Source organism: Haliaeetus leucocephalus, unplaced genomic scaffold (assembly GCF_000737465.1).
Source record: "Haliaeetus leucocephalus isolate CR32 unplaced genomic scaffold, Haliaeetus_leucocephalus-4.0 Scaffold170, whole genome shotgun sequence".
In the NCBI taxonomy this organism is placed as follows: Eukaryota; Metazoa; Chordata; class Aves; order Accipitriformes; family Accipitridae; genus Haliaeetus; species Haliaeetus leucocephalus.
The window spans coordinates 515,091-531,500 of NW_010972606.1; the positions used below are offsets into that span (position 1 = coordinate 515,091).

Sequence of the window (16,410 nt, forward strand, 5' to 3'; positions counted from 1 at the left end):
CACACTGGGTTCCAAATTTTCCACTTTCCCTTGGAAAAGTTAATGCCATCCTGCTCCAGGTTATCAGCAATAACCTTTGATTACCCAAAGCATGCCACCCTTGTCAGCTAGATAACAGAGATGAAGGAATTCCTTCTTAGAGCATATCAACAAGATTCCTTGGTCTTAAAAAATTTCTGCACCCTGAGAGAGCCATAAGCTTAACCAGATACGTCAAGGTACACTAAGGCTTGTTAGAAAGATGAAGAATGAAAGAGAAGCTTCCATTTCTTAAGTAAATTAAGGCATTACTGCAACTGAAACTTTGATGAAATCCTCCACTGTTATTGTGGCAATATCTTTCAGAATGTCTTTTCTTACTATTTTGCAATTCCTTGCTCTTGAAGCAAGCTTAGATGAAAACATCTACAAAATTCTCTGCTTCCTAAAGTACTTCTACTTAGTAAACACCTGGACATATCAGAGGAAAAAATAAAGATTTTTTCCTCCTGAAAAGGATTTATCATCCTGCTAGAAGAGAAAAAACTTTTAGTAGTAGCTTGGATTCACTAAATACTGAGAAATTCCACAATTTAATTGTGAAAGCTGCTATTTCTATTGCACGCTAAAAATAGATGCATATTTCTGAGCCCCTAATTTTTTTTCAGTTATATCAGCTGTTCTGATACAAGATACTACCTATGCTGAAACCTTATCCTACCTACATTTTTTGACTGATACATCTACAGTAAGTCAACACCAAGAACACAAGTCCAAACAGCAACTTCTCCAGTTCCCTTTCAGTAAGACAACAATTTCCCAACCACAAATCTGAACCTGATAACAATATCTATGTAGTAATAAAAAAATACTAGTCTTTAAAGGAAACAAATTACTATTCGTATTGGATTTCAAGCATTGAGCTTGACTCTCAATGCCAGAACTGGAAGTTTCCATGAACAGTATTGAAATAGCAACCTAATAAAAAAAGCTTCATAGATGAAGTAACCTGCATTGAATTGCTCCATGGACAGTCTCAGCCTATGCAACCAGACAAAGTTAGAGCAGTAAGTTTAGTACCATGCAACCATATACTACAGATTCACATTTTTATATGTGATCAGACTGCTAGTAATTACCTTTGTAATAAGGAACCCTAGCAAAGGCAGCAACAACTCCAAAAGAAAGCAAACACTTCTAGAGCCAGAAAACTGATTAAGAACCAAGTGTTTTATTCCCTAAAGACAACATTGTATGAAATTTCTGTCAACAGCAATGGCAAAAACTTTCAAGTTGGTTTATCAGCATTTTATTAAGTGTAGTTCTTATTGTTAGCTCAACAGAACATCAACAGTCAAGAAATAAAAGTGGTTTAGTTTCAATGATAAGCAGTGGGCAAAAAACAGGTTTCACAGTAAGTTCTTCAGATAGGTCCCACACCCAGCCACCTCACTCTTTCCTGAATGTCTTTCAAGAAAAAGATGGGCTTTGCAGCACACTCCAAAGGTAAATAAATTTGAGTTATTTTGGAGTGTGAGGCAACAAACTCAAAAGCTCATCCTGCCAGACTGTGTCTTCTGTGCCATGGCCAAATTTAAATACTTTCACTGCTTTCAGCTGTGGCAGTAAAACAGCAAGGTAGCTTTTAACAAAGTGCAGGCTGTCTTTAAAAACAAAGAAAAAAATCTGTTGTGTCAAATATCTTAAAAACCTCTAATGAAAGAGTGCAAATGACAAAATCCGCAGTGATGATACAACTTCCACATCGATTAAGAGTTCTTTACTTCTTGTTACCTGAGACATGAAGTACTGAGGCTGGCATTCCAGAGACACCACATCTTTTCTAATTAAGTCAGACAAAACACATTAATCAAAGCAGTTTAGTTATCCATTTTGAGAAAGATTAAGACTAAAATTCAAAGTTGCAATCTTCAGAAACAAAATAACTGATTCAGAAAATATGGAAAAAGTACAAGTTTTAGACTAAAATTCAGCCAAATTTAGTTTGGAAAGATGGCTCCAAGCCAGAAGTACTTAAACAAGAGTTTGGTAATTAAGTTTGACAAGCTTGCTGTTAGTTTCTGCATGTCACTTAACACTGAAGAATTATTCTTAAGTTAAATTTATTAAGACTTGCACAGGACGTCCTTTACTTTAGGTTTGTGTTCTACCAACACAGAAGCCTGGCAAACCTCGCCCCTCTTAACTCTTGATCTGAAGGGTAATTCCGGTCTTACTGTTTTGTCAGGCTTCTCTGTAGAAAGGTAAGGTTTAAAGTCAAATGGTACATTCTGCCAAGGCATTACTTGACCTAAGCAAACTGCTGGATACCTTAATTATTCACTCAAATAATCAGAAGTATATACAAACCAAAATACATTCCAGGCTAGTATCAGGCATGCATGTCAAAATGCAGTTTCCTCACATAAATGCACAGAAGTAGAGTGCAGAGGTCACAAGAAAACTACTCCTGGACAAAAGTAATCACTCAAAATATCCTATATAAAGGCTACACTGCAGCAGACAGCACAGCTTTAAGTACTTTACCACTTTCCCTTATGTTGTGTGCTTTAGTCCAAGCATTTTGTTCAGTGTGGGACAAAACCCCACATTCCCTGCCACACGATGCTACATGAAACTATAAAGGCTGTCAATGAACACGCAAGTTCCACATTATTCTCATTTCTCACTATAATAGGGTATTGCCAAGACTACTGGTCTTCTGAACAGTTTAATACCCAGTAATAAGGAGTGATCCTATAAGTGTAAGAATGCAAAGAAACAGCAGTTTCCACTGAGAGAAAAGTTTATATACATGTTTTTCTTAAGACAGCTTTGAAAACATGTTAATTCTCTCAAACTGCACAGACTTTGTAAATTTACCAAGCATAGCATGCATGAATGTCAAAATTCACTACCATGTCAATCCTTCCTGTTAATAGTTCAGCATTACTGTAAAATAATTTATCATTTATATCAGAGTACTCTTTTTCATGTTTAGTTCAAAGTATCTTAGTGTATCCATAAAAGCTCCATCTCCACAGAATGCCAGGGATGTCATACCACACATTTTTCAACTCTCCATGCAGTTACATAAACATTTAAGCATACCTACTACAGTCTTTCAGCTATACATACAGCACTTTCTGATAATGTGCTATATCTTTTGAACTCGCTAACCTATTCTTTGGGTTTTTTTGCTTTTCTTTTTTTAACCACCACACAAATGTCAGAGTTGATATTTTAAGCACTAACCAACTATAAGACTTTCACAGCCTCCCCTGTTTCACTGAAATACCACTTAATTCAACATATTGAAAATTCAAGCCTTTAGTCACTTTGCTAAAATAATGACAAAGCCTTTAAATCCATAGTAAGAACACAACCATCTCTATTAACATTTTTTTAAAGAATTGGCATTGGTAGCCACAAAACTTCCAAACTTGTCTGTCCTAAGAATCAAACACCACAAAGCAAATGAACAGCAAAACAAGTAGCGTTTCCTACATAATTCAATACTCAAAACTCCAAAATTCAGTGAAATATTTCCTTTTATATTGCTAAACTATCAAAAGCTTAGTACAAGGAAATACAGGATTTTTTTTTTTTTTTTTTTTTTTTCTGTGGTCATCAATTTCATGGAAAGTCCAATTCTGCTTTCAGAAATACTGTTAATACTTTTAACATCCTTAACGTCACTTCAGTAACAAAGCCATTGACTTATCATTGGGATTGATTTTTTTTTACTGCAGCCAAACCTTTGTTTCACTCCCTGAAGAATGAGTGTGAAGATGGTCTCTAGAATTTTTAATGAACTGAACCCATTCCCTGAGAATATAATTGCATCTTCAATTTTGGAGATTACTTTTAACTGATTTTAGCATATTATTAGTTAATATGATCTAAGCAATGCTAGTTTCCCCTTTGAACAACTTGCATACCTGTTCTAGTCAGCATTTGTCAACTCTCAGAACATATTACTTTTCCAGCCTAATGTACTCAAAGTTTCAGAAAAAAATAAACTAATTATTCAATCTGTAATTTTTCCTTTTGACCATTGTAATTTAACATCCTTTGTGGTTATACATCAAAAAAAAAAAAAGAGAGAAAGAACAGAGAAAATAATTAAACCTATAAGGAAAGAAACTGATTGCAATACTGAAGTCAAACTTTTTTATCCAAGGATAAATAAAGATATACTCATGCATTACACATTACCCTACTGACATTGCTTGTGAAACAGACTGCAGTTCTGATCTTTTGGAAGGAATACATAGAAAAGTCCAAAGAAACAGATTAAGAAGTACTGTTTACAAAATGATATAAAATAAGTCAGCAATGGCACAAACATTTTTAACCCACCTATAATAAGCATCAAATACATTTAAGCTATGCTTCATAAAGGTCCTAGCTTAGGCTAATTGCTATTTCTGATCATCTATCATCCTTTAATACTAAATGCCTGAGTTCACATTTGTCCAAACAATCATACTAGTTTACAGAATTCCCATTCTCATTCATTCATCTTTTATGCTTCCAGACACGATTACTTGATGGAAGACAGCAGCTTGGTACAGAATAACCAGCCAGAAGTCGTGTTTTCCTGCCAAGTATAGGATGCCCAACACACATCCAAAAAAATCCCTTTTGATCCAGGATTCTTTTTTCCTGACTGCCTCCTTATTTTGTTTTGAAAGACTTCTACCAAGGAAGCCTGCCCAGAAAGTTGCCTCAGCATAAAATAAAAAACACAGAATAATTGAGGTTGGAAGGAACCTATGGAGATCATCTAGTCCAATCCCCTGCTCAAAGCATGTCTGATAGATGAGATTGCTCAGGACCATGTCCAGTTGAGTCTTAGACACCTCCAAGAGTAGAGGTCCCACATCCTCTCTGCAGTCATACCACAGAGTACCTGTACAACAAAAGGTGTTAAGACTTAGAACCCAGTAATTTTAAACCCACCTCTTTATAAATAGGATAGACATATTTAACATAATAGTAAATATGTCTCCTCAAAAAACGATAGCTGTCTACTAAACAAGAAAGAACCTCACTGGCATTAGGTCTTTTAGATAATCTATCAAAAAATAATGGGAGATCTGCATCAAAATGCAGTATGTCACCACCACCACCACAGGTTAGTGGTCTAGAACAGCTTTCATTTAAAAGGAAGCACAGTGTTAGGTCACCAAAACCAAGCTGTCTTACATAGACTCTGGTAACAGAAATATTCCGACATTTTCCCCCTAGCCATTTTCATCTTTGCTATAGTTCAAACTCAAAAGAGCTCCGAGGCACACAGTAGAAATTTGCCCCACTGAATACAGTTCATCTGGACAGCATACTTGCCTTCAATTATGTCGATACTGACACTGTCAAACCTTTCCTTTTTCTTGCAAGAAGGTGTTTTTTTTTTTTTTTGTAAAATGCTTTCTGCTTTATGAAGTTTGCTCTCTTTAAATCTTAATCAAATTATCATAACATCCGAAAGCCTTCTTCAGATTTGGGCAGCACAAATTATTGATACTACAATATGCTTTGTATTATCTTTCTGCATGTATGCTCTTACATTGAGATAAACATAAGATAACTTCTCTCAAAAAAGTTTATACTTGTATCTAGACAAAAACAGGAGGCATACAGTACTTTCACACACTACCTTGCATCTGTAATTTATGTACACTTACAGTAGCCTTTAACCAGTTACTTTAGATTTAACATTGATCCCTTGACCCCCTTGGTAATTCTTAAAAGCTATCCACTCACACCCCTCTTCAGCAATAAAAACTGACAAAGGTTTAATTCTGAATTTCATATCCTACCCAAATGGATGATCCTCAAGTTTTTTGCCAGTTAAAAACCCTTGACAGAATTAGGCCAAAATCTGAAAGGTCATTTCTACACTGAAGGCTATTTCTGCAGATCACAATAACCAAAGGCATCTTGTATTGCAGCTCTCTCCACAGTTTATAATGTAAAAAAATCAGATTTTCTATAGTAAGAGTAAGAAATAAAATTAAAATATTGTGATAAAACATTTGGATTACCTCCCAGAAGCTATCACTAGAAACTTCTACTCCAACGGAATCATCGTATGAGCCAGACATTTCTAGGTACGAAGAGCTTGTAAGTATTCAGAGCTTAAACACCTTCAGAATCTGTGAAGAGATACAAAAAATTATTTATGATCATTATTAATGAAAAACAGTTATCAAAAGAGAAATGAAGTTAGGTAGCATCCTTCGATTCTTTGATATCTAGGGATGCCAAATAAAAACAAGAGGTAACAACGCAGGGCATGTAAATAAGTGGGTTTCACAACAGAACACTATTCTACCATACAAAGTTCTTGGCTTTTATGACATAGGTCATCCAGAAAATCTGCCTATATCAATTTCACTGAACTCTTGAATTTATTTTATCATAAAATTTCCTATTACAACCAAAAGAGAAGATGGAGCAGCATGATGCTTACTCAGTAAGTATTCTGCTTCAAAGCATTCCACAAGACAATCAACTGACCTTTGCTACTGATACAATAACCTGCGTTGCTTCCTACTCCTTTTTCACTGGAAATCTATATTATATAATGAAACCCACTGGAAATATTTAAGGCCAAAACCACTTCCTGATTTAAAGAAAAATAAATAAATCTTTTCAGAAGGAAAAAGTTTTATTTCTGTAAGAATTTTAGATTCAAATCATCTGCTTGAAAGCTAAAGGCATCCATGAATGCAAAACAGATCTTCCTCAGAAGCAACGTAAAGCAAAAACAACGTGAAGGGCATTGCAGCTACGTAAGTCAAACGCAGGAGACACCAGCCTCCTTCCCCGAAGTCTTTGTACAGTTTATGATATTCAGACAGCCCCAGTTATCTCGCTCAGCCAGCTGTGACTAGATCTCTTACTGGGCTAGTAACTACCTGAACTACTTTTGTTACTTTTTTGCCACTACTCTTGTGCATTTTAAAGCAGATAATAGATTCTAAATGATGGTATGATGCACATATCTACTGTTCCACATGTACCAAGTAAAAGGCTATAGGCTCCATGACAGAAGGTCTCCTTGAAGCTGACAATTACTTTCCCTAGAAGTTGAAACTCCTGCACCTAGTTTTACTGTATTTCATTTGTGACATGTTACCATACTATTTCATTTTTTTCTTTTAGCAAAACAAACAAACAGAAAAAAAATCAACTTTATTAAAATCAAGTCATTAACAGTTCAGGCATTCTCACTTATATAGACACAGCTGCATGAAGAAAAACATGATCTATCCTCATCGAAGGAGATTGCTCTTTATAAAGCACTGTGTATAAAAAAAATTGAGGGTTACAGTAAGCTAACATTTAATGTAAGTATCAAAAACAGTACTGAGGCAAGAATTCAGGCAAAAATTCACATCCACAAATGCGCTTTGCGGGGTGGAGACCGAGAGGTAGGAGAGGAAGGAAACAGCTCCCTCACACAACACACACATGCAAATCCCTGCCTGATCTCTATAGATAGTTCATCAAGTTCTGTTCATTTTTCTCCTATCAAGTTTCCCTACAACTACAGCCAGGGCTACATATGGGTAAACAGATTTTACCACCCCTTCTGGGATGAATACCTTTATTAGCAGACTACAAGGTAAAGCTCCCTCTCTCTTTTGCCCTATGAATCTTGCTTCCCTTAATGCAACAGGGCCACTTCAAAAGAAAGAGCAGAAAATGCCTACAAACCTGGCCTACCTTGCAACCTAGTGGTTATGACATGCTGCTGAGAGAAACAGAATTGAAAGCCTCCAAGGCCAAGGAAAATTCAACACTAACTTCGCATTTCTTGGATATTCTGAAAATAACCGTGCCATAAGGGTAGGCATACAGCACTTGTTTGTAACAAAAATGAGCTACTGAAACAAAACAGTTGTTTGGACAGTTACAGCACAAACAGAACAAAACTGCTGTGGCTGGGAAGGCAAGCTGCTTCTCCTGAACAGTTTTTCATCCAACTCATCTCCATAATCCAATTCACAGAAAGCTTAAATAACCATAACACTGAATACAGAACTGAAACCTACAACAGAAACATCAGTTGTTAGATTTTTATTTTGAAAAGAGAGCCAAAAATACAGGAAGGGTTCTGCAAAATGGCAACAATTAGAAAGGAAGATGATACATTGAGACAAAGTATTTTTACATGTTAGTGTAACAATCTTCAACTTGATTATATTATTAGGAATACCAAAAAACCTGCTTTTCCACCTGTGCTTTTATTGAAGAGGGAAAAGTGCATTAAAACACTGTTCAATTGTCGGTTTCTTAGCAGCACACATGTACATTTAATGTGTTCTTTCCAGATAAATTTTGGCCCTTGCAATTCTTACAATACATCAAGATAAGCAAAGATCACATTTGTCAGCATTTATATTTTCTGATAGCCTTTCTTAGATAGCCATAAGCAGCACGAGGAGGAAACAAAAGTGCAATAACTTGCAACTAGTTGGACATACTCAAAAGAATAGTTTGATATTAAACAGCTTTTTCTAAGAAGTTTGTTTTAAATTTTTCACAAAAATATAAGGTTATGCAGTGGGATCTTTAACCATAATTTCTGGTATTATTTTATCTGATCAAAAGGATACCTAGAGTTTAACGACAACTTGTTAAGATTGATAAACATTCCTAGCTAGATTCTCTTAGCTGTTTGCGTCCTCTTGCCTTTTTCCCGTTAAAGCAACACTAACACTTGCATTATTCTGAAACCAAGTAAGCGATTGAAGCAAGCGTGTGACCCAGGCATGCCATGCAAAACAAGGGAAGGAACAAGATTCCAAAGGTTCTCAGGAAGGGTTACAGTTGTTTTTCTATAGCACACAAAGATCTTTCAACCAAAGTGTTTACTGCCATTTGGAAGAGATCAGGCAGACAACTGTAGAGTTCAGCATCTTGGAAAAAGAAACCCTTACGCAAAAATATAAACCTAAGAGAAAATTTCAACAAGTCATCCATCATCCCACCCCCCCCAACCCACACCAGAAGTATTTTGTCCCCTCTGGTTACAAAAAGAACAGACAGCGATAGTGTTCTGAAGTAATAATACAGCGTCCACTTACCTTTAACAAAATAGCCTAAACTATGCCAGTGCTGGAAATTTAATCTGAAAAGCTACATGGAAAAATTGGAAAAGCTGAAGCAGAGGAACATTTTCTTAAATGAGGGAACAGGTTGTGGAGACTTTTTTTCTTTTTAACTTTTATTCCTCCTCAACTAAAACTACATAATACACAGAGCTATCGTTTTTTTTTTTTCCATAAAAGCATGAAAATGATCAGCACTCCGGAAATTCTGATGGATTTAAGGTTTTTATATGCCAAATCCTATGCTGTGAGAAAGTATGAGCAAGCGTATTTAGGGAAATATTATGAAGTCATAGCAACAACTGGCACAGAAAAACACTATTTGTACAGCGCTACTTAAAAATAAAGTGAATACTGAGATAGGAACATTAAGCAGTATGAGTCATGCTACCCTCATGAAACAGAATTATTACAGCAGCCAGTCTTTTAGTACATTTTTTGTTAGGGTTTGGTTCTCCCATCCTTCAAGTGAATTTGCAGAGGTTTCACAATGAAAGTTCATTGTACTTTGATTTGCAGGGTCTTCCATTTCACTGTAAAAAGTAAACCTATGAACAACTAAGGCTGTCAGTATAAAATCTGGGTAATTTAGATCAAGACAACAAAAGAGACGAGTTCTGCACAGATTCTCCACAAATGATCGCCTACATCTCACAAAGTTGGGGGTTCTTTGGTCAGCCAGATTGCAACAGAACCAGTAACTCCATAGGAAAGCATGGTGCACATGCCCAGTTCCTATATTCCCGCAACAGCTTGGCTTCATCCGCTCTGGCCTTTATCTTCTCATTCCACGACTCCAGGCCAAACTCTTTAGGAGTACCTACACTGCCTTTTTCTTGTCGCTCTGCTACTCCCTGAGCAAGCAGTAGCACAGTGCTCTAGTAGTTTCCACCCATGTTCACACTGATTGGTAAACCAGCTCGCCAAACAGGACAGATTATTACTGAGCTCACACTAAGATTTTCTTGAGTGGGTACATCAGGTTTAGATTTCTCCCATCCTGCTGCCAATTTTCATGAAACTGATAAGAAATGTGTATCTCTATCTCTGCTCATCTTTAACACCTGCCTGAAACTGACCAATCGATTCAAAAATTATGGAAGCAGAAAATTAGAGAAGGCAAAGGTATAAGCCTCATTTACCTCAGAAGGCAGATTAAAGATCTTCACTGAATAGAAACCACCTCTGGATCATGCTCTGTGCCTCTTCCTCAGCATGCTCTCGGCCAACACAAATTAAATCTCATAACTTTCATACTTCTAAGGATATTTTCTTCCCCTGTGCCAAAGAACTTTGGCATTTCCATTAAAAAACAAAATCTCAATATTTTATTAATCATCAAGTCCAAAGGTCTTTAAACAAGTTTTTACCCATGTCACCACAGTCATGTAAACCACCAAACATGAAGCAGCACAGAGAAAGCCATACCAGTTCAGAGCCCTTGTTGCCTTTTGTCATAAAAAGTCCCAGCACACATTAGGTAAGAGAACTTACACAGGCTAAAAATAAACCATGAATTCCAACTGAAAAAAGTAACTATATACTGAATAGTACATACTCTAATAGCTACAGAAATGGTGCAAACAAGCAAGGCTCAAGTTTCCTGAGAGTGATTTTTAAGCAATTCCTGTAAATTAGTATACACTGATCTTAGACACAAGGAAACTGGCCAATAAGGGAGACTTTTTTTAAAGCTTCCTCTTAGGGAACATTCTAGCAATACTATATGCTAAAGACCTTGAATTTCTTCTCTACTGCTAGTGCCCTACAATGTGAAGAGAATTGCTATAAATATCCTGAAGGCTTAGCACATGAGGATTTTAGAAAATATTAACTAATAATGAGCAAGCAGACCTTCAGATACTGTGCACAAGAACATCTGAATAGAATATGCTGCCTCTGCTCTCAAGAAGTTGGGTTTGATGCTGTTATCTTGAAAGCAATTTACAAAAATCCTTGCTTCGTTCATGTTGAAATACTTGGGGTTTGTTTTTTTTTACTCCCTTTTTCTTCCTGTGTTAGGTGGCAGAGATTAGCACAACACACAACTTGCAAAAAATCTGTGCAACAAATGCAGACTTTTAAGATGCTAAAATAATCCAGTGAATCCCAAAGCTTCTCTTAAGGTGCTTTCCAACAGGAAGAGGGGAAGAAACGTTTAAAGAAACCCTTCAGTTTAGCCCCCCCAGCCACCAATAACAGATTAATTTGTTTTATGAACTCTTACTGTGAAACAGGTAGGGTTGTTTGTTGAAAGATAGGTTTTAATGTTCTGAATCCCCTTGGAAGATGTTTCTTTTGATTAGATACTTCACTATAACTCAAAAAGATAGTATTCAAAAGAAAAAAAATCTATTTAAGGTCTCAGTGCTACCTACTGAATCCTATGATGAGAAAGAATAGATTTTGAGTCTGATATTCCAACACAAAGAATGTCTGCAGACAAAACACTATTTCAAATACTTGAAACCTGAAGGCAATACCACACAGCCTTGTCCTGCAGACCTGATCAACATTTCCCAATATGTACAATCCAGATGACAAACAGATGTGACTTCTCGTGCCTTACTTCTAGAACTTCACAGCTTCTAGAACAGAAAGAACTGACAGAAGTTCTCAGTGCCAACATGACATCATACTTATCTCTTCAATTATTCTCTCATGTATGATAGGCTCCTTTAAAGCAAGGCAATTGCTAGTACTATGGCTCTAGGTGACAAACTGGTCCCCAACAGAGAAAAATCTCAGAATCACAGAACGACAGAATCAAGCAGGGTCAGCCCAGGTTGCTCAGGGCTTTATACAGTCAGATCTTGAAAACCTCCAGGGATGGAGATGGCACAACTTCTCTGTGCAACCTATTTCAGTGTTTAGCTGTCTTCAAGATGAGAGACAGAAGAAAATAAATTAATCCATATTTAGAAAACCAAACGATCTCTTCAGCTATTAATATTAACCTTCTGTTGTCTCTAAGGTCTCTACAGATGCAAGCTCAAAGACAGTCCACTAGCCTCTAGAAGAGAAAAGCACCTGGTCACATTACCTTTTAAACTTATTTTTAGAATGACAGGACTTGTCACTATGGATCTGACTCAGCAGGATTCCAAGTTTCATGACTAGGGAATGAAAGAGAGATGTATAAGGACACCATTCAACTTGGATTAGCTGCTCATAACTTTCAGCTATAGTATTTTTCCTTATTACTCACTGAAGTCTCAGGTTTTGTTCCACACAGAATAGGAAGGAAATGGGACTTCATTGTACAGAAACAAACATATCCTATGCTTTAAGTGCACACTATTGTGGCTCGCTACCAAGCGTAGCGACCATGAATATGCTGTGTCTCATGTTTCCTGATTAAATAAAGCAATTTAGACATTGCTTCCTTTTCTGTTCTAAATAACTTGCTCTATAAGAGTTCCCAGTTTCTTCAGGGTTGCAATTTGTTTACTGTTTACAGGGAGAGAAAAAAAATGACATAACTTCTTTAGCAATCTTGTGAAATCACATACCAAAACCTGTTTAGAATCACAGCTATTGACACTGAAAAGTCCATAAATTAACAGGACAAGTAACTATAGGAAAAAAGGTTGCTTTGGTTTACACATTCAAGTGACACCAAGAAATTCTAGCCCCTGGATGCAGGGAACAAATGCATCGAACCACGATTAGTCACTACTACTCAGTGCTGTGAACTCTTCTAATTGCAATCAGTAGATATGAGTGCATGCTCTATTAATAGAAGTCAGGCCTTAGACTTTCAAAGGTAGAGCCTCAAATCAATGACTTTGGCCTAATTCTTACTCTTCAGTCTATAAAATAGGGAGAACAGCACTCTCTTTCACAGAGATTTAAGAAAACCCCTTAGTCTCTGCCAAGAAAACAATTACAGCAACACACACCAGAGAGAAGTCCATAAAAGGAAGCTGAATCACTACTTCCTGGGGAATTCAGCATGTCTGTTAAAGTTAGCAGAGCCACACACCAAATGATTTTTTGAAAGAAGTTGACAGCAACCCATTTGGTGAACCCTATATCCTGAGCACTAAAGGAAGGAATCTAGGAAATGCACACTATCACAAACTGTGTAAGCGTATTTCCTATTATGCATGCTCCTCTGAGACTGGGAGCTATATTTTCTAGTTTGAATACCTGAGTATTTTGCCACCTGGACATTTTTCAGTTAGCAAATTTTATTTAATGTAATTTTACATTAAGAAGCTACTAGTTTGTACTAGCCATTCATAACTGTAAGAGTAACAAGGTGCTGGGAAAAGGAGCAAGAAGCAGCCAGAAGCTGGTAGAAACTGGGAGGGACAGCGTACAAGCCACCAGGGTAAGAGGGACAGTGGTGAGAGTGGGGAGGACAGCAGAGAGAAAAGGCTTCCACAGGTGTGTGATTGCTTCTGGGTCATGCCCCCTCCCCACACTCCAGTCAGAAATCAGAAGCTGGTGCTAAATGCCAATTAAATTCCCTGAGTCAAGGCTGCTTGGTTCCCCAACAGCTTCCTTGCTGCTGGATTATGTTCACCCATACCCATGTTTGTTAAATGCTGTACATGTAACATGCAATAGAAAACCACTGAAAGTAGCATTAATTCACTGCCTAAATATGCAAGCAATGAACACACATTCAAGCCATAGTTCTATCACACATCAGAAGATCACTAAAGCAGTTAAAATTTCCTTTTACCACATGTAATAAAAAACACCCACACAACTACAGTGAGAAGACAGTATCTCAAATTAAACTCTCCAGGCATATCAACACTGTGTGACTGAAATTTTACAACATACAAATTTCACAATGCATAATTATAAGGAATAAGAACAGCTATTTTAGTCATTACATTTTATTAAGCACAGTTTGAATATTTTATTAATGAAACTTAAAATTACTGATTAAGCTCAATCATTTTGAATAACATACACAGCACAGAAACGCATCTCTGAAATGCAAGACAATGACCCAAACTTTATCAAACAGACTCTTAGCCTGCACGTTATGTTTCATATATGTACAAGTATTATCCCACTCTCACACTCTAGCAAAGATATGCCCAAGTTATGAGCCACTGTTTCTGTCCAGTTTTATATTCAAAGACAATATAACCGAACCCTTCAAGCCTCTCGGGAATTCTCACTTGGAATTGCATGTCTTTGCTGCAGGCATGACCAGCAATGGCAGAGCAATGTAGTTGTCAGAGAACTAGCTCTCATCTCCTACCCTTCTTCACCTTAATTTGCTATTAGACATGCTGGTTTTTTGCAGATTCAAGACCTTACAAGCTCCTACATGCTGCCAGCATACCTCACTCTGCATTTTTCCAACTAACCAGGAGATGCCTTAAATAGCAAAATACTAAATTTGGGGAAAAATATTTTTTTATTCTTTGCCTGACAAGCCACTCTGTGTAGATGTGTTGTTTTAATTGTGCATTTTTTTGTTTTAAACAGTAAAGTTATTAATTGCCTTCAGAGGCTTTGCAGAGGTTTCTGATTTTAAGATAAGTGGCCAGTGACCACAGGAAATTATTAACACTGCAAACTACAAGCTTTAAATGACATAGCTATACCAGCTAAGGACACAAAGTCCTTATGCATATATGGCATAAAAGGAACTGTGCAATTAATATGTATTAAACAGACATAATTTGTTTGATAAAGGATCTGATTTAACCCTTATTTAGCACTTGTTTTTTAGGCTAAAGTATTCAACATAGGCTTCTAAACTCTTGCATTACCACTACAATTTTTTAAAAATTCTTAAGATTAGGAGAAATCTGAACTCACTACAGGAATTAGAGCCAAAGGCTCAGCTATTTCATTTCATCCCACTGGAGGATATAAACACCTCATCTGTTTGTACACTATGCTTTAAAAATTAGTATCTTCAATTTAGAGTAGTTTTGATACACTATACAGAGTTGTATGTTGTTCCTGGATCAAAAGGACTTCTTGGCAAATTAATTCTCCCCGTTGAAACCATTATTAGCAACATTTCCTTCAGGATTCTTCTGTAGAAGAAAAAGACAACTTAGTAACATCTGAAGCTGAAATCAAGGTGACCTTGATACATGAAAAAAAAAAGTAGTTGCTAAATCACATGAAAAGCCCTACATCATAAGCATTATGTCTTTACTTCTCTAAGTTGTAGAATATGTATCTTAGCACAAACTCATTGTATATTAATCCGTAACCATTGAAGGGAGACAACTGATCCCCAAATTCTCTCTCCAAATTTTCAGACTGATTTCTATGTTGACTGTTCTTATAAGTATAAAAGGAGACATTGCAAAATAATGGAATTTTAATTTAAAGTACTGTAATTAGGCTAAGAAACAACTTTTAAAAAAGCATCTCAGAAGACTGTTTCATAATGAGTAAGATGAAGATTGTATTAAATTGTTTTACATACAGACTAACAGATCCTGGCTTTAATCAGTATTTAATTTTTGAAACAAACTTTGGAGGTGTGCTGTCTTGTTGAGTACTGAGTGCTACCTGCAGATTCTTCAGGGAACAAGGGAAAACACATAACAAAGTACATGTGAATAATATCCTTTACTGACATTAGGTACAGAACCTAACCATAAAACATTGAAACAAGTAAAATGTCCTCCTGTTTCTGTTATGTTGCTTCTTTTTTGTGCATCTTGAGAGAACAATTTCACAGTAGACTTTCTGGTCACAAAACACTTGTGGTTTAGACTTTAAACCCTGCAACACTGTTGTTTATTATGGAAGAAATTTCCCATTCTAAAGACATACTTCTTGAATTTTAGATCCAGGAAAGGACTGTAAGGTACCTAGAGACATAAGACCTAGGTATTATGCTATCTAAGTGGTCATCCACTAAATAAAGAATCTTTAAAACTTTTAAGAGCCTCGGCTGTTTCTGATCAAGGAAAAATCCACATTAACATTTTCTTCACTGCAGAAAAAAAGCACATCAAAATTGGCTTTGAGTAAATTTTGCCAGAAAACCACCTGAAGAACTCAGGACTGTTTGGCAATGAAAATAACTTGAAAGATCAAAGAGTTTTTTTAAATCAGAGGTTTCCATTATTTAGGTTTGAGTGATTAAAATGTTAAAGTGCAAAAAACCCTTCAATTTTTAATTAGGATTGTTCACCATTTTCTAATGTTCACTTTTGTAGCGCCTGTGACATCACCCACTAATTCACAAGTCCTATCAAAGTCTCCTAAAATGAAATTAACCGTAATATTTTGGCATCCTCCCCAAATAAATAAAATTGAGATAAATATGCCTTTGGGTTTGTTTCAAAGAAGCAAGAAGGGGGCA

At 36.4% G+C, this 16,410-nt stretch overlaps 1 protein-coding gene across 2 annotated transcripts in view; it reads right to left on the reverse strand.

The window, feature by feature from the left end:
- The window catches only part of PACSIN2 (protein kinase C and casein kinase substrate in neurons 2), a 61,166-nt gene that overhangs the window by 20,786 nt on the left and 23,970 nt on the right, over positions 1-16,410 (reverse strand). For both annotated transcript variants that reach the window (XM_010563580.1, XM_010563579.1), the window contains exon 2: positions 6,030-6,140. In XM_010563580.1, coding sequence (XP_010561882.1) covers positions 6,030-6,089 — 60 coding nt within the window. In that variant the 5' untranslated portion in view covers positions 6,090-6,140. The remainder of the gene's footprint in view (positions 1-6,029; positions 6,141-16,410) is intronic.